The sequence below is a fragment of the Platichthys flesus genome, chromosome 6 (genome assembly GCF_949316205.1).
Source record: "Platichthys flesus chromosome 6, fPlaFle2.1, whole genome shotgun sequence".
Taxonomy (NCBI): Eukaryota; Metazoa; Chordata; class Actinopteri; order Pleuronectiformes; family Pleuronectidae; genus Platichthys; species Platichthys flesus.
The window spans coordinates 1,917,150-1,939,857 of record NC_084950.1 but is presented as its reverse complement, the minus strand read 5'-3'; the positions used below and the strand labels follow the sequence as shown (position 1 = coordinate 1,939,857).

General features: G+C 45.0%; 1 protein-coding gene across 2 annotated transcripts; it reads left to right on the top strand.

Moving 5' to 3' along the window:
• Positions 1–1,682: 1,682 nt before the first annotated feature.
• On the top strand, positions 1,683–20,857 carry chka (choline kinase alpha). 2 transcript variants are annotated; one of them, XM_062389155.1, is made up of 12 exons: positions 1,683–2,045; positions 2,913–3,021; positions 5,143–5,196; positions 11,459–11,572; positions 12,041–12,174; positions 12,490–12,594; positions 13,640–13,698; positions 13,819–13,906; positions 16,357–16,465; positions 16,555–16,661; positions 16,756–16,837; positions 17,393–20,857. In XM_062389155.1, exons 1-12 carry the CDS (start codon positions 1,783–1,785, stop codon positions 17,450–17,452), a joined length of 1,284 nt encoding a protein of 427 aa, XP_062245139.1. In that variant the 5' UTR covers positions 1,683–1,782; the 3' UTR covers positions 17,453–20,857. The 2 variants fall into 2 exon arrangements, with proteins under 2 accessions (XP_062245139.1, XP_062245140.1); XM_062389156.1 differs by lacking the exon at positions 5,143–5,196.
• The last annotated feature ends 1,851 nt before the right edge of the window (positions 20,858–22,708 follow it).

Genomic DNA, 22,708 nt, shown 5'->3' with positions numbered 1-22,708 from the left:
CAATTAAAAAAGGGGCAAATTAGCATTGGTTTGAATTCATATTCCCCAACAATTTGAATGTGTTCATGTTCAATTAAAGTGTTTTTGGAACAACTGATTTTCTCCGTGGGAAACATGAATCTGGTTCCAGGTGTGTTACTGGTGGTTCCCCCCAGTAGATGGCCCTGTGCACTCACAGATACTGAGAGGCCCTGGTGATGCAGGGTGACCTCCTGGAAGTGGTGACCTCCTCTGGCTTCCTCTCTATCAAACCGCTGATACATGCTGTTTCCTGCACATGTGGGCTCGGCCTGAGGGAACCAATAAGAAACCTCCAGTCCCAACTGACCACAGTCCCACAAACACGTAAACAGCAGCAGGGTTGTTGGAGCTGCTGCTGCTGGTCGGTGCCACTGTGTGTTGTGTGTGATCTCAGAGTGAAGGTGTCCATCCCCCTCCTGGAGTCAAGTTCAGGTTCATTCACAATAAATGGTTTCACAATTAAAACCCATGTGACTCTGTCGGTTTAATGGTAAATATGAGGTTGTGAGGTGGAGGGAGGGTTGTGTGAGTCTCCACACGAGCCATGTCCTCCTCGTGCTTCGGTGAGACATTTCTACGTCGTGTGTTTCTTTGTGAAGTCAGAGAAAGGCAGGAAGTGACACGTCAGAGGGGCCCGTTCTGTGAGAGAGGGTGAAAACACACAAACCCACCGGATCCTCACAGGATTACTGCATATTTCTATAATACTGTACACAGCAGCTGTTTTGAAGCCAGATTTCAAACAGGGTAGAAAAATGCGAGGGGGACACAGGGACATAAATTATATTGCGTTCACTGATTCCTCATAAACTCTAAATACATACATAGTTTTCCTTTTTCAGGGGATATGTAGTGTATGTGTTATACACACATGTCTGGGTGCTTCTTTACTCTATTCTTTTATAACGTATTCTTCTTTCTTCCTTAAGGAGAAGAGCTGGAATCATAGACTCATCCTCAACTCCAGCTTGATCCTGTAGAACCTGGATCCTCAGCATCAGACATTTCAGAATCAGGACCAGGAATTGCCTCCTCATTGTCCTCATCTTCATGCAGCGTCTTTATGACCGTGTCAAACGTTAGACCAGCCATACTATCAATCTGGATAAAGAAAATCAAATGCATATCAGTCTATTAAGTTATAGTTCGACTTTTATTTTGCTGATCTAGCCACGGTTAGCTAGCCAGAAAAGGAGCTAGCAAGCTAACAGCTCGTTAGTATTGTACAAATTTCTCTCCCTCACTAGTATTGGATGTAAAATAAGACTCACAAATATCAGTAGTGAACACAAACTGTACAGGTATTTCTCACACACGTGTGTAAAGTGATGTACAAATACAAAATGTCCGTTTGTTTATAGAGTAGGAGCAGAGGAGATGAATACGGGTCAGTTTTCACCCATGTTGTGCATCAAAGGGTTAATTATCCAATTAGTATTTATACACGAGATCATGATGGTGCCTTCAGGGAGCTTATGTAACATATATAGGATGTATACATCCGACAGTCCTTGAAGGCGCCATCTTGTTTGTTATAGTTCTGCGTGCAATGTCCGAGTCGGCCAATCAGAGCAGAGAAGGGTGGCAGGCGTGTCTTGAGTCCCCGCCCACCCCCATATATAAAGGCCGGCTGCGGCGTTAGATCCATTCGTCGTCAGAGAGAAGCGTGAATATCTGTGCGTGAAGAATTCAGACCTGATTCATAAAGACCCCGCCTCTCCCTCCATCTTCCACGGACACCAGCGCAGAGCTGCTGTCTCCATGTTAGTGTTCCTCAAGAAGAACAACATGAAAACCAAATTCATCAATGGAGTCTCCTCGTCCCCCTCCATGTCCCTGGAGCTGCTGGTGACGGAGAACGCGCTGCAGGTCCAGCCCGACGCCCAGGAGGACAGCAAGGAGCCGGACTGCGCGGACCTGCCCGACCCGGACACCCGGCACCGGGCCTACGAGTGGACCCGCGAGTTCCTGCACGGAGCCTGGAAGATCCTGCCCGAGGAGGACTTCCACATCACCGTGATAAGGTACAGGGCGGCCGGCTGCTTCTTTGTGAGGGGGAGACCCGGTGGTGGAGGAGGCTGCTACACTTCCTCTGGCTCAGATAGAGGGGATGGATATAGAGAAGATCACATTTTATATAGAGTTACAGAGCTATATGTAAAATAATATAACATATAGAGTTGCATCCAACTGTCTAAATGTAAAATAATATAACGGTTTTTATGAAGTTGCATCCTCCCGTCTATATGTAAAATAATATAACGGTTTTTATGAAGTTGCATCCTCCTGTCTATATGTAAATAATATAAAATAGTGTTACACCCTCCTGTATCTGTTTAGAAGAAGTAAAATATAGAAAATGATATTTTAAATTCCATATTGATACATTATTATAGATTTTAGAAATCTAAAATATCTAAATATTAATTTTATGTGGTGTTACACCGCCTGCTACTTTCGAGTAAATATAGATAAATGGCTGTTTCAGTGGAAAGTTACAGCCGCTCTTATTTCTTGTCTGTAAAATCACTACTGGTTAGTTATTAATTCATAATCTCAAGCCCCGCCCCCAAAGCCGACACCTACCAACAACATAAGTTCCAGCCTTGAAGCTTAAATACGATTTTTGGGGAAAACAAATCCCCTCTAAAAGATTATGATTATGCTTTTTTAGTTGTTGTTGATGTTAAAAAATAACTCACGGTTTATTTGAAAGTCTTTGCACTGTTGACTGAGCTATATAAGATTTGACTAAACATAATAAAGACACAGTAAACTCCAGGGAAACCTCTTTGAATCCATAAAGCATGAGGGCGTGTGAGCCACCATGTTACTAATGGAAGTCCCTTTATGTGATAATTGATCCTCTTCTCTGATTCTCTGTGTTTCAGAGGTGGTCTGAGCAACAAGCTCTTCCTGTGCAGCCTCCCCGACAGCCTGGACTCTGTCGGGGACGAGCCGCGGTGCGTCCTGCTGCGCCTCTATGGGGCCATCCTGCAGGTGGGAGACACATCTAGTCGTTTGTACCGTTTAAAAAATACCAGTAAAAGTAAGATCCAACCCCTCACGAAGGACAAGTTGTGTGTCAGAAGTTTCTCTCAGTATTGTGTAGTCACTGATGTTAACCTGTAGATAACGAGCTGCTAGACGGCTGATAACCACAGACGTGTAAGAGTCATATCAGACTGACCTGTCAGAGGGTCAAAGGTCACTTCACTGCTCTAGTTGATAAACACAGGAAAAAGATAATAAACATAAAACATGATTCATACATTAAACTATGTGACTGTGCCACCAGGCTGTTGTAGCTGCTGTTGTTGTTGATGTGTGTGTATGCGTGTGTGCGTGTCTGTAACATCTGTGCATATGCTTATGTTAGTGTATGCATGTGCAGTTATTCCCTCATGTATGTGTGTGTGTGTGCGTGTTAGCCATTGTTGTACATGGTGATGTACCCCCATGGCTGTACATGCATGTGTTCTTTGCCGTAGGCTTCCCAAAGGAACATGCCTTGGGCACGCTTGTTCCCAGGTGAACCCACCAAAACCCACGGTACAGTATGAGATCTCTGAAATCTCAGCCTAATACAAAGACACACACTTCTGTAGAAACAAACCTGGCCCCCAACTCTGGGAAGGTCCATTAAGGAGGGGATAAAAAAACTAAGTGTCGACATCTCTCCTGTCTGTCTCTCTCCGTCTCTGAACCCTATTGAGCCTTTTGTTTCCTCGGTCCTCGTCTTTGTCTCCTGAGATGACGCGTCGGCTGTGTCCAGAGGTCATGATCCCAGAATGCCCCACTGCTAATTGTGACACACCCGCTCTAAAGATAACCGCTTAGTCACCATCAGGCCCCAGCAGCCGATTGATTTCACCTGCTTTTATTGAGCGACGAGAGGTCAAGGACTTCAAAACATTTGCACAAGATTCCTTAAAACAGCGTTTTCTAATCTCCTGCTGCCGTGTCATTGTTGTCAGTGGAACAGATTGTTTGTTCCAATCTTCAGCGATAAGTCAGAGACTGGAGCCCAAACACAGACGCTGCTCACCTGCTGTCCTCCGAGCCCTCAGATCTTTCATTTGCAAGGGACTCATTTTTATGTGCCGTCCTGACGAGACCTTCATTAAGTATTAACTAAAGTCGACGTAATAGCAAACAGGCCGAGAAGCCGTTAGCTTTTATTGCTCGGAATGTCGCACGGAGCGAGAAGCACCAAGGTAACGGTCAGCGACTCCGTCACGACCGAGCCGCCTCTCCAATTAGTGATGTCCCAGCAAAGTCCTAATAGGATCAAGGAAGTCAGAGGACATTGTCATCGGAGTGCACGGGAGCTAATGACTAAACAAACCCTGCACCGGACACTGTTTCTGGGTAACGGAGATATGTGGATAGGGGGCTGGAAAATTAGTGACTCACCAAGATAAAGTGTGAAGGTTTTTTTTGTGAATATAAAAGTCCGACTCATTGTGACATCACAGTGCCCCACATAATGAACAGCTAGCTGCTATTCTGCTGACATCCCCTAAAGAAGTCAGGTGAGGCAGTCGGCCTTAAAGAGACAGGAGCTGAAGCCAAGTGTTTGAGACAGGGGCTGAAAGGAGGCGCTGCAGCAACAGACAGTCTGAGGACAGTGATGGGTGCTGAATTAACAAAATATGATTTGAATAAAAGAAGAAATCCCTGCATGAAGCTCCCATTAAAGAATGTATTTTTCAAGAACACAGGATCTTCATAGTTCTGATAGGTACCGAGTTTTCTGAACATTTTCCTTAGAATTCTGTGGTGGTAGCGCGGGTGGGGGGGGGCGCACATGCAAGAACCGCCACAATCTAGATACACTGCACCAGAGCACGTAAACCTCTCTTCAAATCACAACCCCAAGTAAAATAATCAGAATATCAGAATCTTTTGTTTTCTGCTTTCTCTTTTAGGCTGTTGCGTTTAGCAGGTAACCAGAGGGGTGGGTGGGGGGGGGCTGTCTTCTCCGAAAGCCTTGCGTGTCTCTGAACTCGTCCTGTACTGTCTGCTCTGCAGGCGTGGCTGTAGGTTGGATGTTGGCGCTCACGGGCGGCTTCACGTGATTTCGTGGATACTCATCTCGTTTCTTTATTTTCTCGATAGATGTCCTGTAATAAAGGAGATTCCCGACAGTCGAGCAGAGAGAACATGTTCCAGGTAAGTAACCGACGATGGTGCCACCGCCCAGAGTCTCTGCACAGCGTCACCACACATTCACCTCCTCCCGTGTCGGCACCACGGATAGCATTGTTGTGGTTCTCGAAATTCTTCTCTTAATCGTGTTGGGACGGGGTTTCATTGGGACTCGTCTGATCTCTGCAGGCAGCTGTTGTTTCTATTCACAGAGAAGCTGAACCTCTGCAACCAGCTGGGCTTTTACATTTAACCCCTTTTCATCCCCTTTTCTAACCCTCTGCACCAGAGTCATTTCACAGTTACTTTTTTTATAAAGCAAATTTCTTATCAGTGTTACAAACTGTTTGACAGAAATTTTTATTTTGCTCGAGATGTCCAACAACTAACTTGAAAATAAAAGTGTGAATATCAACATGAAACCCTTGAAAACATAGTTAAAATGTTCCTGCTCTATTGGTTCATGTAAAGTCACCTAATAAAGGTCACTACTGTAATAAAACTTAATAATTATCCATTCCACCAAGTTTCAGAAGAATCGGTTTAGTGTTTTTTGCGTAATCCTTCTGACACCACGGATTTCCTTAGTAGCAGAAAAGTCCTTGTAGTTGTTGACTGATTTGTAAATTAGCAGCAGAGCTCTGTCCCTCTTAATGAACCCCAGGTAGACTCGTCTTTGGTTAATTGATTGATTAGTTTGTCGCAAGGTCATCAATAGTTTAAAGGGTCAGGGTTAGGACTGTTAGCCTCTCAGCACGTTGACGTTGTGTGTCGGTCGGAGCGGCTGGAGGGAACTCTTGGTAAAGAGCTGAGCGCATGTGTGACCTCATCCCAACCAGTCGGAGACGTGAACCATTGGATTTCAGAGATTCTTCTTAGCTGTCTTTATTGAGGCCTGACAGGATATGTTGTCCTGAGTCGTGGATTCTGTTCACTCCACTCAGCTCAAACAAACCTGATTTAAATAGACTCTTATTGTGGTGAAAAGATTGAATCCAACACAGAGTTCAGCTGAAGAAATTATATTTAGAACATACGACGAGGCCGATTTGGAAAGGACAGAACTGTGTGTTCACGGCCCGACGCGCTGCCAAGTCTCAACGACCTAGAAAGCTCCCTGCGTCTCGCCGGGGGGACACTGACGGACCTTTGTCCCGTCTTTAGGTGTCATCGGGTCTGTGTAGGATGAGGTCACGCCTCAACACACAAGCCACAGTCAAATGTCATTTCCTGTGAACAAGAGGTCACTGTCCTGCTGCAGGATCGCCGTGGTGTCCCTGATCAAGTGGAGCAGCCAGCGTCTCTGAGCGTCACGGCCTCTCAGTCGTCCCTCAGAGGGACAGGAGACATGTGACTGGATTTTTCCATCACAGCCACGACCCTTGACCCTCATGTTAGGGACACGTCATGGAGGTGAGGTCCTGTTGTTGACGTCAGGCTGACGCAGAGCCGACCCCGTCCAGATCCACCTTCTCGAACAATGCTGTCTGGTCAAGGTTAATCCCGTTGGGATTAGAGGGGATGATGCTGTATTAATCCCTGTCGGGATGTTTCACATGTCACAGCAACGTAGGAGAGAACAAAGCAAATTTACAAATAACAGAAACCACCAGGGATAAAAGTTTTACCTTGTTTTTATTTATTTAAGATTTCTGATTAGATGTGTGTTTAAAAATACATTTTAATGTGTTTATCCATTTGATCTATTTACGAGTGCTTCTTTATTAAGTTTTTTGCGTAATAAACTAGAAGAAAAAGACAGAGGATCTTCACAACTACTGTAGGAACTGAAATATCTATTCCATCGATATACATTTACTGTAAATGATGAAAAAGAGCAAGAGTATTTAATTTGTTGAGTAAAAAATTCCCCTTTGTCTTGAAAGTTGAACAACAACATTTAATAAAAGGGATTTGTGTAGGATTAGTGTGTTTAACCTTTTTTAAATTGTAATATTGATAATCAGACCCCAATATGTGACTGTTAATTATTTTTGATTAAACATTTAAGTAATGAAATATTCCCTGTATTTAAACAGATGACCCCCCCTGCCCATGTGGGCGGGTGTTACACAACGGTTCATGTGTTACTTCACGTCCTTATCGCTGCACTTTGACACGAGTTCACTGTCGCACACAGACGACTGGAACAAAAGTGTGACTGACACTGATTCCGTTCACTTCAGATGGATCTGACTGGTCTGTACTTAATCTGTACTTAAGTATTGAGGGTTGAGGCGTCAGCTGTGAGCAGCTCACACTGCACCTGTTGCATCACAGCCAAGGCCACGCGGCAGAAACTCTCACGACTGATACGGGACCAGTGAGAACATCAAGACTTAGATCTGAAACAAATAACTACAAACTAATCCCAGAGATCAGCTGACAGACCGAGTGTGAGGTGACGACGGAGGAACCTCCTGTTCGTTCAGAAAGGAAGTTCAGATCTACAACAGGAAGCTGCGAGGTCCTGTCCGCTCAACAGGAAGCAGCGTGCGAGGGAAGTTCTTCCGCGTCTGAGCCAGAGTTTTGTTTTAGGGACTCAATACTCGACTCGGGGGGGGGGGGGGTAGCTGGGTGAAAATCTGCTTCCCTGGTACAGTAGCTAAAAAAAGTTACAGGAAATAAACATTGTTTTGAGGCTGCTGCGAACTTGTGCAAATAAAAAACCCCCATTGGATTAAAAGAATCATAATAAAAAACCTATTTGCTGATAGTATTCACACTTGTAGATATCCTCCTAACAGTTTCACAGGCGCGATGCTGCAGTTGGCCACTGGGGCAGTTTAGCACTAAGGCTGAGTGTTGGTGCCAGGAGCATGTTAACGATGAAGCCCAGGTGGTAAGAATGGAGCTCATTCATTGGTGGAGGAGCCTCCGTTTTGATTGGTTCGGTACCGGCAACAAAGCTACCTGCTCGGGTTCGGTTTAAAAACCGAAGTGCGTAAATACATGTCCTGCTCATAACTAATAAAGAAAATACAAATCAACCTGCATTTATTAAACTCATCAAGATGACCTAACCCTGCAGCCACAGCCCTTAAAGCCCCCCCCCCCCCCCCGGTTTGAACGGTGCGCTTGCTTGACATCTACGACTTTTTGTAAAATGAACTTGTGAACAAATGGAGGTCTTGTCTGGGAGAGTGAGATCCGGAGCTAGAACACACACCGCCATTTAAAATAGGTCAGAGGAAAACCAGGCGTAGAGCCGGGTGGAGGCCCGGAGCGGCGCCGGAGGACGGTCGATGGGACGAGCAGGGTCACGCTGCGGGACGCCGCCTCCGTCAGGGGGGGGGGGGGTCGTCAAAGTCCCATGCCGGTTGGTTGCTTCCCCGTTCTCAAACCAATCAGATCACACGACACACTCACCCATTCACGATGAAGAAGATAAAGTGGAAATTTCTAGAGGATTCAATGACCTTCAGTTTCTGAGCGTCACTTCCTGTCACCGTGTCAACATGGTGCTGGATTCAGAAATCTGTGTGTGACACGAGGGCAAAGTCAACATCGTTATCTGAACCAGATTTAAACTGAACTGTTTGACCGACACGTGTTCCTGATCACTATCCATCAGTCGAGCTGTTTTCAGACACCACAGAGGAATTGGCTGCAGAGTTTCCATTTTCATTTCACACGCATCACACATCAGATCCGGCTCTTATCACCACGAACTCTCCTCAAGTCCTCGTTCACACGTCGACTTCTCCTGGATCTCTACGGACTCTACACCAGGAGGTTTCTGCAGGAGCTACGGGGGGGGGGGGGCCCACTCGGACCTCCATCGTAAGAAAACCGTGCACAGACTCAACGTCCACTTGACACGTAGCAAATGTAGACGTGAGCAGCTCTCGGTCGTCCGCAGGCTACGTGCTGCAGATCCAGGTCAGTGCACACAATGATCAAGATGGTGCCTTCACTGACTCACTGAAATAGGAGCGCTGCGTCCAATAAGCCGACCCCACGGAGTCTGCGCTGTGCTCCGGGCCGCCAGCTGCTCCCTTGTCTGCCCGTATGCGCGTCAAGATGATTATGTTAATGTGGATCATTCACACTGGAGATTTAAAAAAAAGTAGATGCCATCAGCAATCCGCAGATAACGACATAAGCCGGCGACCGCTGAGCAAACGACCTGGGACTGAAACCCAGTGTGTTCAGGGGTCGGATGTTTTATTTATTCAAGATGTTGAAGCCTTTTTAAACGGTTCACTGTATCCGTGGATCGGTTCTGATGGAAACCATGTGCAGGTTCTGTGGAGGGTTTTTTTCTGAATCTGTTGTGATTCCCGATGACGAGCAGGAAAAGACCTCTTGCTTTAATTACGCAGTTGAATTGTTTCCAGATTGTTTCTTGAGGACAGAACTCTATTCGTAGAAACACCAGAGACTCGACTGTTTGTAGTTTTCCAAGAACTTTCTTTTGTTTTCATTCTCACCAATAAATCTACTAACCCTTTCAGAGTTTCTGGAGTATCTAAACTCAAATATAAAAGTCGTAATTTTATGAGAGTGAAGTTTTAATATCAGCCATGTGTCATTTCTATGGGGGAATATCAGAAGTTCAGTGTGTTGCCTGTGTTGTGTGTCTGGTAGTGGTCGACTGTGAGGTTTTCATTGGTTACATCTGTGTGATATTAAGGGTTTTAAAGTTTCTAAGTAATTCCAGTGAGCGCTGTTGCTTTTCTTCAACTCGGACCCGACCCTGCTCGTCCTGAGGCGCCACTCAAACGAAGCATATGACTAGAACTAAGAATGTCCGTCTACACATCAGACCTTCCTCCACCTGTGTTTTGAATTCTGGAAGTGAATCTCATCGCTCAAGGACGACACCAGATAACGACTCAAGGGTGTAACACAATCCATTCTTTGTTCTACAGGTTTCAGAGGTTGAACCGCGAAAACTATTTAAAACGAACAAGTTGCCAAACTCTCAGGTCAGACCAGTACACGTCGACTGGTTATTTAGGAGGTTTTTTTTAGATTCTACCTCAAAGGTTTCATTGACTGTTCTCCAATGACCGAGATAGATGACCGTCTCCTTGGTCCAGCTCTGTTTTGTTGCTCTGTCTCTTGCAGAATGGGTAGAAACAAAGTGGAGGTGGCAGTGTTTTCTCTGAGCTGGCTTCCTGCTGCAGCGTCAGTGTGAAACACATTCCCTGGCTCGCAGCCGAGGACCGCGGCGCTCAGATCCAACGCTCTGGCCCCACAGCAATTTATCTGAAGGTTACTCACTTCACAGGGCTGAAAATGCAACGAGCCACTGTAGCCGTGCTGCAGAGCGGAGCATGACCGAGGTGTTTGACCACGTTTAGAAAGACGTGTTTGCCCGCTGGATTTGGTGTAAAAGAATGAAAACTAGCCCTTGAATTGAACTAATAAGTTACACTTTTGGTTTTGGCTAACGAGACCTCACGATGCAGTTCGGTGTCCTGGTCCCTGTGGTCTATTCCTTCTCAGCTAAAAAACCCTGAATCTCCTCGAAACGTGAGATTCAGTTTTCCAGAGGAACCAAAGAAAGCTGTGGACCCTTCCCCTGTGTTTGTGGTGATCCGTTAATTGGTCGACTCCCTCTCCCCTGCCAATGACCTCCTGCCTATTTGGTGAGGAGCCCAGTTCTCTTTCTTCTCCCCTCACACTCGCACACAATGGAGTGAAGCTGGATCGCAGCAGCGCTCACTCGTTGTACTTCCAGGCTCCAGGTCATGATGGAGTGTGTTGGAGAAAAGATCCTCTCTCTGTCTCCAGAGTCGTGATTGGTCTACAGCTTTACATTCAGGTGATCTGCTGATCGGGGGGGCCTCTGTCGCAGCAGAACCTGTTCCACCGGCCGTCAGAAAAATCCTGAAGGCTCAAACAAATCCAATCCTATGTAATTGAAAACACGCACAAGGCTGTATACATTCCATAAGGTGAACTTAAACACACTGATACTGGCTCCATTTCAAACAAATAATTGATAAGCTCCGAAATATGAGACCATTGTGTTTTTAACCTGAAGCGAACTCTTATAAGAAGGTGAAGTCAGGGAGCGTTTAATCAGAGCTCATCATAGAAGCATCTGTGAGGATGCTGCCTCAGGGACTTTCTCTTATTCAGTCGCCATCATGTGTAAATGAGAGAATCCCTGAGATCTTCACCTCCCTCTGATTTCCACGTTTCCATCCCGACACTGACCAGAGGGAGTCTCTTCTCCAGCACTAACGGGTGGAGGAGGAGGAGGAGGAGGTGGTGGAGGCTGACCCCACATTTTAAATCAATAAGTAAACGTTCCTCTGTTGTGTGTCTGCAGGGCGCGGAGGCCATGGTGCTCGAGAGCGTGATGTTCGCGATCTTGGCCGAGAGGCAGCTCGGCCCGAAGCTCTACGGGATTTTCCCCCAGGGCCGCCTGGAGCAGTACCTCCCTGTGAGTCGCCATTTTGTTGTTGACTCTTAACTTGCATGATGATCCTCAACGAGGGAAGGGAAACTGAACGATCTGCATTCCGGGACCGAAATACATTCAAGCGACTTCTTCTTTTTTCTGTTGAGACGTTTTGATTCAGTTTTTTTTTGTGTTAGTTTTATTGAACCTCAGCAAAAACAATCAGTTGAAAACTTTTGACTGACTCTATTCTGTTTTGTGTTTATAAAGTATAAAGTGTTTTTTTTTTGTCTGCGTTGTTATGAGTCATTGTTTTGTCTCTTGATGTAATGGAATTTAATTAGTCTTGATTTTCTTTCTTAATTTTTGTTATTTTTAAATGCATTTTTCAAAACAAAGCCATTTTGAGAGTTGAACAAAAAGGTTTTGACAGTGCAAATACAAAAAGATTAAATGACAGAAAAGCACTGGTTGTGAATAAAAGGCTCAGTAACAGTTTCCCATTGGCAGAGTCGTAAACTGGACACGTGTGAGTTGAGCGACCCCAGCATCTCGGCGGAGGTGGCGCAGAAGATGGCGCGGTTCCACGGGATGATGATGCCCTTCAACAAGGAGCCCAAGTGGCTGTTTGGAACCATGGACAAGTGAGTGTTTGTGTCTCAGTCGGTAACTTGAAGATGACCTGTTCCTTATCGTCAGAGTGTCAGGAGGCTCATGGGTTTATCATCGTAAACCTCAGGTGCTTCAATGTTTCACGATGTGTTGTGTTAAAGTCCGTTGTTCTCTTCCACTGATCTTCAGTGAAGACGTCTCACCACTTAGATCGTCTCTGTGGAAGTTCACTGGAAGCACCAAACCCTGTTTCCTTCTCGTTTGCCAATTAGATCATGAATTCGAGATCATGTGGGATGTCGTCTATGATCACTTTAGATTAACGTTAACATTTATCGACACACCAGGTACCTGAACCAAGTCATGAGGTTGAATTTCACCAGAGAGTCGCATCTGCGCCGCTTCAACCGCCTGCTCAGCCACAACCTGCCACAGGAAATGGATCTGCTCAAGTATGTTCCGGCTGACACAACCATGCACACACACACACACATGTCCAGACACACATGCACACACACACATGTACAGACACGTACAGTGACCACACAAACACGACACATGTGTAACCTCATATTAACCAGCGAGTAAAAAAACATGCACTCACACCAAACATGTGCAGACCTGCTTGTGTTTTAAGAGGAGAGGGAAACTCTGTGACATCATCCACCAGTCTGTTCATCCCTCCATCTATCAGTCTGTTCATCCCTCCATCCACCAGTCTGTTCATCCCTCCATCTATCAGTCTGTTCATCCCTCCATCCACCAGTCTGTTCATCCATCCATCCATCAGTCTGTTCATCTATTCAGCTATTCATCCATTCATCCATCATTCTGTTTAACCTTCCATCCATTAGTCTGTTCATCCATTAGTTTGTTCATCCCTCCATCTATCAGTCTGTTCATCTATTCAGCTATTCATCCACCCATCCATCAGTCTGTTCATCCATTCATCCATTAGACTGCTCATCTATTCAGCTGTTCATCCCTCCATCCATTAGTCTATTCATCCCTCCATCCATTAGTCTATTCATCCCTCCATCCATTAGTCTGTTCATCCATTAGTTTGTTCATCCTTTCATTGATAAGTCTGTTCATCCCTCTATCTATCCATCCCTCCCTCCCTCCGTCCATCCTGTAGCTGGACACGTCACAGTGACATTTTTCATTGTTTTTGTTCTAAAATATTGATCAGACAGATAAAAAGCATAAAGATATATATTTATTTATATATATATCTTTATACGGGGGGGTCCTGCAGCCTTGCTCTCCATCTGTCATCGTGACTCTGATGTTCTGTCTCTTACACTAAAGAGGGTTTTAGCACTGGACTCTACTTTAGCTTCTCTCCTCTGTAGCGTCTCTTCACACGTTCATCTGAAGCTCATCTGAAACGTTCTCCTTCAGCCTTCGATGCTTATTTCTGTTTATTGATCACAGCGATCAGGAAACTGTGCTCAGATTGAACTCTGCTCATTGATTGGTCTCCTTCCTGTTCAGGTCGCTGCTGGACTCCACCCACTCTCCGGTTGTGTTCTGCCACAACGACTGTCAGGAAGGTAACACTTCTCCTTTTATTCTCTCCATTTCCTCTTCTCTTCTGTAAGATGACTGGATGAACAGATGACATATATCTGTGTGTGTGTGTGTGTGTGTGTGTGTGTGTGTGCTGCTTTCAGGGAACATCCTGCTGCTGAACAACCACGAGAACTCCGACCAACAGAAGCTGATGCTCATTGACTTTGAGTACAGCAGCTACAACTACAGGTGAGTTTGAAACCACGGGTAAAATGGACTTTAAGGTTAGCGTGGCTCAGGAGGTGAGCGGGTTGTCCCAACCAGAGGGTCGGCGGTTCGATCCCATTCTTTCCCATTCCGCATGCGAAAGTGTCCTTGGGCCAGATAATGAATTATCGGTGTAACACAACGACAGAGCCGATGTTCTCAGGAGAATTATCTTATACGCATGAGATAAAGATAAATACAAAACTCCGTTCAGGGACGTGGAGGCTCTGTCACGTCCTCATTACACCGCAAAGAAATCAAAGTAACAAGAAGGAAGTGTCGGTTTGATGATACAAATGTGCGGTTGATTGCTGAAGTCTCATTTATCCCCAACGTGAGACACGGAAACAGACGCAGTCGACAGCTTGTACTCTTTGACCGTAGTCGTGCAGGTCCTCAGAAAACTGAAAAACCAGAAAATGAACATTTGCATAGTTTATTTAGTAAAGTTTCATATCGACAAACACAACAGTGTGTGTGTAGAGAAACACAACAGTGTGTGTGTAGAGAAACACAACAGTGTGTGTGTAGAGAACTGGTCTAGAGAGTAGAGCGACACATCAGTCCTGCTCCTCGTCTTACCAGCTCTTTCTTCCTCAACTCGCCTGGTCTCTGTGCAACAAAGAGGGGGGGGGGGTGGAGGGAGGCTGATAGTGAGACGGAATGTGAAGGAGAGAGAGTAGGAGGGAGAGAGGGAGGAGTGGGCGGGCGACAGGCAACAGAAACAGAAATATTCAACCGAGAAGAAAAGCTCAAAATACTGCAGTGGGAAAAGAAAGGAGAGTAAAAAAAGAAAGCAGTCTGGTTTGTGTCCGTGCTCCATCCACGCCTCCTCCCGGGCGCCATGATCCGAGCCCCCCCCCTGGAACCTTCACTGCAGCTGTTATGCAACCGGAGTGATGCAGCGCGATGCACAGGATGGAGGGAATGGAAAGACTTTCAACTCGGCCTGAAGCTGTGGATCTACAGTCCAACACAAAGCACAGGGACGACACTCCGAATAGAGATTATTAGATTAACGTGATTTTTCCAGATTTGACGTATTTCCCCTCGAAGGAGCAGAAATCTCTCGTGTTCCTTTGTGAATTCTTGAGTGGCTCATTTTCTTGGAAGCTGCTTGAATCCCGCTGCCTCTCCTCGGCTCACAGCGGAGTGCCCCCCCCCCCGACACACAGGCACAGACACACTCCTCCCTCCCCCCACCCCCGCCCACAGCGTGGCCCCTTTAAGTCTCCTCAGACGCTGCAGAGCCAACATGTGACCCTCTGCACACGCATACCAAACATGTGAGCACGTGTGCAAACATGTAAAGCGTGCGCAGGAGGAACACGCCCTCAAATGAACATGTGTATATATACATATGTTTTTTCCCTCTCCAGGTTATAGACCCCCCCACAGTCTGAGCACTGGGAGGTGTTGTGTTGGGAAATGTTTTCCCAGCTGCTGATAACAGTGTGGGAATCGACCGTAGACTCGACACAACATGCCTGCCCCGCCCCCAGAGTGGAGGCCATCTGGTGGCCGGCTGCAGTATAGGTCATAAAACCCACCTCCTCCATGTTAGTGGAGTGGACACACATGGCATGTTTGGTTTTAATTGGTTATTTGATTCTGTAACGACGAGGTGACACATCGTGATCGACACCTGAGACTGACTCCTGATTGGTTGAGCACATTCATAAATAAGACCTCGTTACCATGGCTCCATCCCCCCCGACCGCTACCACGCTGTGTATTTTAGCTTCATTTCTGGATAGTGGCAGGAAGTGGAGATTAACAAGATGTTTCTATTGTGTTAAGTTTAATGTTAAATATGTTACTTATTTAAATCAGACCTACTTAGCTTCATATTTGTACCTGGTTTTGACTGAAGTCTCAGTTTCCTCCCTTGAAGGACAGTGGGCGGTGAAAGGATGAACCAGTATCGGTTGTGTGTTAACTTTCACTAAGCCTGAACACAAAGGGGCCTCAGTGAAGCCGGCTGGACAACAAACTTTGCTCCAGGATCAGTTTAGAGCAGTAACGAGTGAACGTCCCTGAAAAACAAGGTCTCGTGTTCTGTTGAGCAAACAGGGTCGAGAGGGGCGGGGCCAGTTTTCACACAAACCGTCAGAGCCAAGAAGTTTCCAAAACAAACACACTAATACCAAAATGATACAGAGCACCACAAAATACTAATACCTCCTAGGGTTTTGCAGATAGTTGAGGATTTCTTTGATAAACAGATCGTCACAGATGGAACAATTTTCCCAATAATGTGTTAATTTCTTCTTCTTCTTCTTCTTCTTCTTCTTCTTCTTCTTCTTCTTCTTCTTCTTCTTCTTTTTCTTCTTCTTCTTCTTCTTCTTCTTCTTATTATTATTATTATTATGTTGTATTCCGTCTGTCCCGCATCGTCTCTAATTGATTCTCCGTCTCTGTCGACCTTACAGGGGATTTGACTTCGGGAACCATTTCTGTGAGTGGATGTACGACTACACCTGTGACGAGTTTCCTTACTTCAAAGTGGACGCTCAGGCCTACCCCTCCAAGGCCCAGCAGGTGTGTGTGTGACACGTTACACAACACAACACAACATCGACATGAGTTGTACGATGTATCGCTAACTGCTGTCATGTCGCCCTGTGCAGCTGCACTTCATTGACAACTACCTGCGTGAGTCTGACGGCGGCTTCGAGCAGCTGAGCGAAGACGAGCAGACGAAGCTGAAGGAGGAGATGTACGTGGAGGTCAACAGGTGAGCTCGGACATGTGACATCACGTCAGCTGACAATATAGAGTGCAAACGACAGATGAATAACCCCCCAAACAATGTGTGTCTCTGGATGCAGGTTCTCCCTGGCATCCCACTTCTTCTGGGGCTTGTGGTCCATCATCCAGGCCCGACTCTCCACCATCAAGTTCGGATACCTGGTGAGTTCTCACGCTTGAAGACGTCGTCGGCAGTTGAGACCCGCAGGGTGTGGAAGTGTCAATATTCACTGTGTTGAGTAAATATCAGAGCTCACGCTGCCGTGTCATTCTGACAGGTTGTTAGACAAACACACACATCAAGTTCGCTCCGCCACACACACTTAGCTTTTTAGGATCTCAGAAAGTAGTTTCCCTTCACTACAACACAGAAACCTACATCATTTGAATATATATATATATAAATATATCTATGGCAGTCTAAACCTCGACCGTGTCTAAAATAGTGGTGGCGTACTCGAGCTTGACAGAAGTAAAGATCCCATTTGTTTTCTGAACAGAGGTTTTTATGATCAACCATAATATTTTACCCGTCCAAGGTAGACTCACCACAAGCTGTGAGATTGTGAAACTATATTATTTGCTCCTGTGGAAGTCTATTAATATTCACAAAGCATTTGCACTAGTAATATGATTCTAGAAATTTAGCTTAAGAATTTACCAATATTCATTGTTCTACAGCATGTGTATTAATGTGTACTACTGTGTGTGTTGCAGGAATACGCCGAAGCCAGATTTGACGCGTACTTCCAGCAGAAGAAGCTCTGGGCTGTCTAACGAGCTGATGGGAGGTGTCTCCACCAGGTTCGGCCACATGGCAGCAGGAGGACGTCCAGGCTGACTCCACCATCCACACTTTACTCACACTCCCTGCCTAGAGGGGATCTGCTGGCTAGTGCCGGAGTCGTGCTTACCAAAGTCAAAACCTTGATGGCGTGGCTCGGATACTTAAAGTACGACGACCAAATAAGAGCCCAAAAAAAAATAGAAAAATCGAACATTCCTCACCGGTCGGATCAGCTCTCTGCTTCTGCCTCATTCCAAACATATCACTAACACAGTGAGGAACCAGGTGGATCCAGTTCCACCGGCCCTGCCTGTTACTGAGGCCCCCAGCCGACTGTCGGGGGGGGGGGGGGGGGGGGGCTTCACTTCACAGCTTGTTTGATTTTCTTCTTGTTTAAAACGGATGTTTTTTCGGGGGATTCTCTTCGGGCAGATTCGTGCCTCAACGTTTCCTGAGCAGCTGCTCAAACTCCACCAAATCAAAGACGTCAAACTTCAGCTGTTCTATTAGATCTAATTCTGTGTGGCTTCCTCACTAGAGCTGTTACACTGACCGACTGTGACCCTCCTCAGCCTGTTGTATGTGTGCTACCGGGGGATTGTATTATCATGGATCGCTGTGACAGGTTGATCCATATCTGTGAATATCTCACATTGGGTTTTACTACATGTTCGGCCAAATGGCTGCAGGACATTCAGTCAGCCGCGCTTTATGAGCCGAGGGAAATGTGGGTATGCTGTCTGGGCTGCTAGCGAGCTAACTGACAGCTCTGCTTTTCTTTTTTTTACCTTTATAAACTGTTTCTGCGTTGAAGAAAACTTCACACAGTTCACATGAGACTGGTTCCTCATTGTGGTTTCTTTGGTGATGCCGGAGGAAACGCTTACATGCCAACTCGTCTCATAATCAAACCCGAAAACGACATTTTACGACACTTGTTATGTTGTAGCTCGTCTCTGTTCAAATCAGCGTTTGTCGTAGGATGTGACTTTGACTGATGGATCTGTGACTTTCGGACTCGGTGCTGCAGAGAGGAGCGAGCGGCGTCTCTCACCTCGTCGAACCCAAACTGTTTGAACATGGGAGACGTGACAGTGAAGACTGTGACTCTTCGTCCTGCTGCTTCTCTTCACACATCCTGAGAGCGGCTCCTCCTTCCTCAGCCCATCGGGTCGCTTCAACCTGCCGCTGCTGACTCAGCGTTTCATTTGCCTTCGATTGAGACTCTGACTTGTCGAAATTTTGTTTCTTGTTTGTTTCGGCACTTCTCCACATTCTGTGAATTTAACAGCATTCCTCTTTTCACAGCGACCACGATTTAGCCTCTGGGCTTGTCCCTGCAGTAGCAGCGCCCCCTGTTGGACTTGATAAGAAACGCGTTGAATGACTAAAAGTTTTAATCTTTTTTTTCTTCACGTTTCCCAAATTGTTACCCAATGAGGAACCATCACCATAGAGCTGTGTCTGGAAACTGCGCCTTGTTTACGAAAGAGTGCTGCACACTACTTTTACGCTAGCATTCCCACAATGCAATTCTCTGCATTTCACAGATGCTAAAGTTACTGCTGTTCATCTCCACAGCTGTAAGGAAAAACTCCAAAAAACAGCAAGACACAAAAAAATACTACGGGAAAAATTTGACGAACTCCAACTGTTGAAATCTTGATGCTGTTGATAAACAGAACTAACGGAAGCAGTGAATACACGATGGAGGGAGGGGTTTAGAACACGGCTCCTCCTTCCGTCCTCTTTACCGAAGCCTGTCGAGCTTTCAAGCAGCACATGTTTAGCACTTTAAAACGAAAAATCTGCCCAAATCCGATCCTCGAAATTCTAAATATTTTTCTAAAACAGTCGCCCCTTAATTGTCAATGACAATGATGGACAAAGGCGCGCTTGATTCTTCCACCGGCCTGATCTGTTAACAGCTCTAATGCAATAATCCTGCATGAAGAGCTTTGAATATGCACTTGTTTGCAACGTACATGATATAAGGCAAACCTGAAATTTTTAAACGTGCCGCACACCTTCCAGAATATTGCTAACTTTGTAGTTTTGGTTTTGAAAAGAAAAAAACAACAAAGATTCCCAAACTTCTCTAAATATTAAGTCTTGCTGTTACCTGACCCACGTGACTAACGAGCCGGACCCGAAGTTTTAACGGCGACGCCTAGTTACAGTTGCAAAGCTACGACTGGACAATCGCTGTTTAGGATCGGGGGGGGGTTAGCGATAGATTGGTAATCGTCAAAACCGAGAATATTTGCAAAAATACCTGCTCAAATCAAATTCAAATGTTGTAGGAGGATTAATGGAGAATGATGCATTTGAGAAAGTTTGTGCTGCTACACGTGAGAAGTGTTCTGGCTGCTCGTCCACGTTCATTCCAGTGAAGCTGTAGCAGATTCACACTGGTTCCAGTCAAACCTGTGGGATTGACTGGGATTCAACTGAGGGAACTGAGCCGGGTCATGAGACTAAAATGATCCCTTCACCAATCATCTACTGGAAAACCCCAGAATGTTTGAATGTCTACTGTGGCACTTTCAATCTGAGGATGACAAAATGTTCACAAACATATATATATAAATATGTATAAACTAATATGTACTTGAGTATTTTCATGTTAAAACATCTGGGGGTTGTTGAACTGTGACTTTTGAGCTGATGAGATGTTATTTTACATACAAAAGTGTTTTATTGTATATTCATCTTTATATTTCTTTTGGAATGTGGTTAATGTATATGTCATGGTTATCTTTGAGGCTTGTGCTCGGACACAACTGTTCAAATTGTTGTTGGTCCGTCTCTCATGAAGCGATAGTCTTTACTTCAGAACATTCAGTTGCTGTTTCTTCACTGAACCTGAATTTGTATTTTTCTTATTCAGAAGTTTATTTTGAAATGTTTGTATGATAAGTATTTGCCCTGAACCATTCCCATCTGAATATCGATGACCAGGATTTGCAGTTTTAGTAGCTTCCATTCTCTGCGTGCACTTAGGACCAAATAAATAAAATGTTCATCTAAATGCTTCTGATACATTTATTTAGTAAACACATTTAAATCTGTGTATACTAGTATTTAGTATTCGCCAAGAATAAAAGTATCAAATGAGGGTAAAATATGAACCAAACCAACTTGCACCATATCAGTCTGGAGAATGTACTTTGTTCTAATTGTTTTTTTTTCTTAAAACACATCTGTTCTGAGTTAGAAGCCTTAACTGCATCATCACGTGACTCACAGTGAAAACCGATCTATGCAGCTTCACCTAATGCATAATGTATAAAAACATGTTTTTAATTGAATGTGTTTCAGGTTAATCACATAGAAATGATCTTGGCTGTAAATCTACATGCTTTGCACAAATAAAAACTGAAGAGGAAAGAAAACACGTGACCCGAGTTTTTCATGTACATGCAAATATCTGTATTTGTCCATTTGCTTCTTGGGGTCACGAGACCCAGCTGTTATTATGTTTCATCAAGATATGTGAATTATTATCTGAAAAATCTGTGAAAATATCCAGAAACGTCTCGTCGTTGCTAAAGGAAGTGGAAGACGGATCTATACCAAGATTGAATGAGTTCTTCCTGGGCTCGATGTTTTATCTGTTCAGTGAATCCTGCTGAAAAAGAACCAAAACAAACAGTGTGAGAAAAACTTCCTAAATATTGGAAACCATGATTGAGAAAAATGTATCTGTCGTTTCCAACGCAGCAGATTTACGCACAGACGCTGAATCTCAGTGAGGTAATGGACGCTGAGATGATTGAACGCAGCAGTGAGTCAGACTTGGCCTCTTGAAGTGAGGCCCCCCCCCCCCCCCCACACACACACACAGAAACCATATTTACACAGTGGACAACCTCCCCTCAGCCAAAGTGACACTTTAAAGAAGCTCAGCAGCTCCTGCTCATTCAGTCAAGTTATTTCCTAAATGGTTTTCTAAGCACAAATCGTATTTGTGAAGATTAAAACAATAAATAAATCAGTGACACTCACAGTCCTGCAGCGTCTGACAGTTTTTTAGATGATCAGAATAAAACTTTCACCCAGAAAACCAAATATTTAGTCAGTGGTGTCAGGGAGCAGCCGAGGATTTTCAGTCTAATGCAACAAAGTGAGAAAAACCACATTCACATGTGATGATGCAACTCCTGTATGTTACAGAGTCAAGCTGTTGGAGTGTGTACTTGGGAAAATATGAAAAACTCTGATGCCCAGCACGTTAACATGAATTTAAGCAGGAGGTTCATTAGCTGCTCAGTCTGACATGTGGCAGCTCGGTGAGAGGCTGGATGATCTGAGGAGCAACCGACAAGAACCCGTCACAGATTGATGCAGATTCCAAACCACTTTTATAACTTTTCAATTGTTCGGGGGCATTTTTCAACATTGTGAATGTTTTGCCAAATTATTTGCGGATCTTGATGAAAACTCATATGTGACTGTGTTTAATTTGGTGCAGCTTGATAGAATATAAATGGACTGGTGGGCCATGGTGGAGTCAGGCTATTGTCTTTAATCTACTGAATGCCCAAACTCAAAAATACAATATTCAAAACAACTTTGTAGAAAGACTCACATGACACACTCAAGGAATAAAACCCTGATGATATAGTACACATCAAAGAAGGTGGAAACTGGGCGGAGGTCTGCCTCGACCTGTTGGGAAAGAGAGGACAGGTGGGGGGACGAGAGATAGAGAGAGAGAGAGAGAGAGAGAGAGAGAGAGAGAGAGAGACTGGTTGTTATAATGACAATAACAAAAGTTTATATACTGTTTATGTATATATATACTTAAAAACCCATTTATAAAATCAACATGTGTTAATATTGTTGTGGCCGCAAACAAGGGGCAGACGTTGACCCTCAGGTCTGAACAGGGTCCCAGTGAGGACAGTTGTTTGGGACTGAAGGAATGTAGAGTCCCATCAGGCTGAGAGCGGGGGGGAGGGACAGAGGTCACTGCCTCGAAAAGAGGAATTCATGCACTTCTGTCTATCTGTCTTTCTGTCTTCCTGTCTATCTGTCTCTCTGTCTTTCTGTCTCTCTGTCTTTCTGTCTTTCTGTCTTCCTGTCTATCTGTCTCTCTGTCTCTGTCTTTCTGTCTTGCTGTCTTTCTGTCTCTCTGTCTTTCTGTCTTCAGGAGGTTATGTTTTATGTTCACTGCTGTTTTTCAGTCACTCTGCAGGATTACATAAAGTTAGTGAACTAAAGGGTGTGTGTGTGTGTGGGGG

Coding starts and splice junctions, on each gene's coding strand:
- chka (XM_062389155.1), top strand. CDS start 1,783: ATGTTAGTGTTCCTCAAGAAGAACAACATGAAAACCAAATTCATCAAT. Junction 3,022..5,142: donor TCTATGGGGCCATCCTGCAG/GTGGGAGACACA, acceptor TTTTCTCGATAG/ATGTCCTGTAATAAAGGAGA. Junction 12,595..13,639: donor CAGGAAATGGATCTGCTCAA/GTATGTTCCGGC, acceptor CTTCCTGTTCAG/GTCGCTGCTGGACTCCACCC.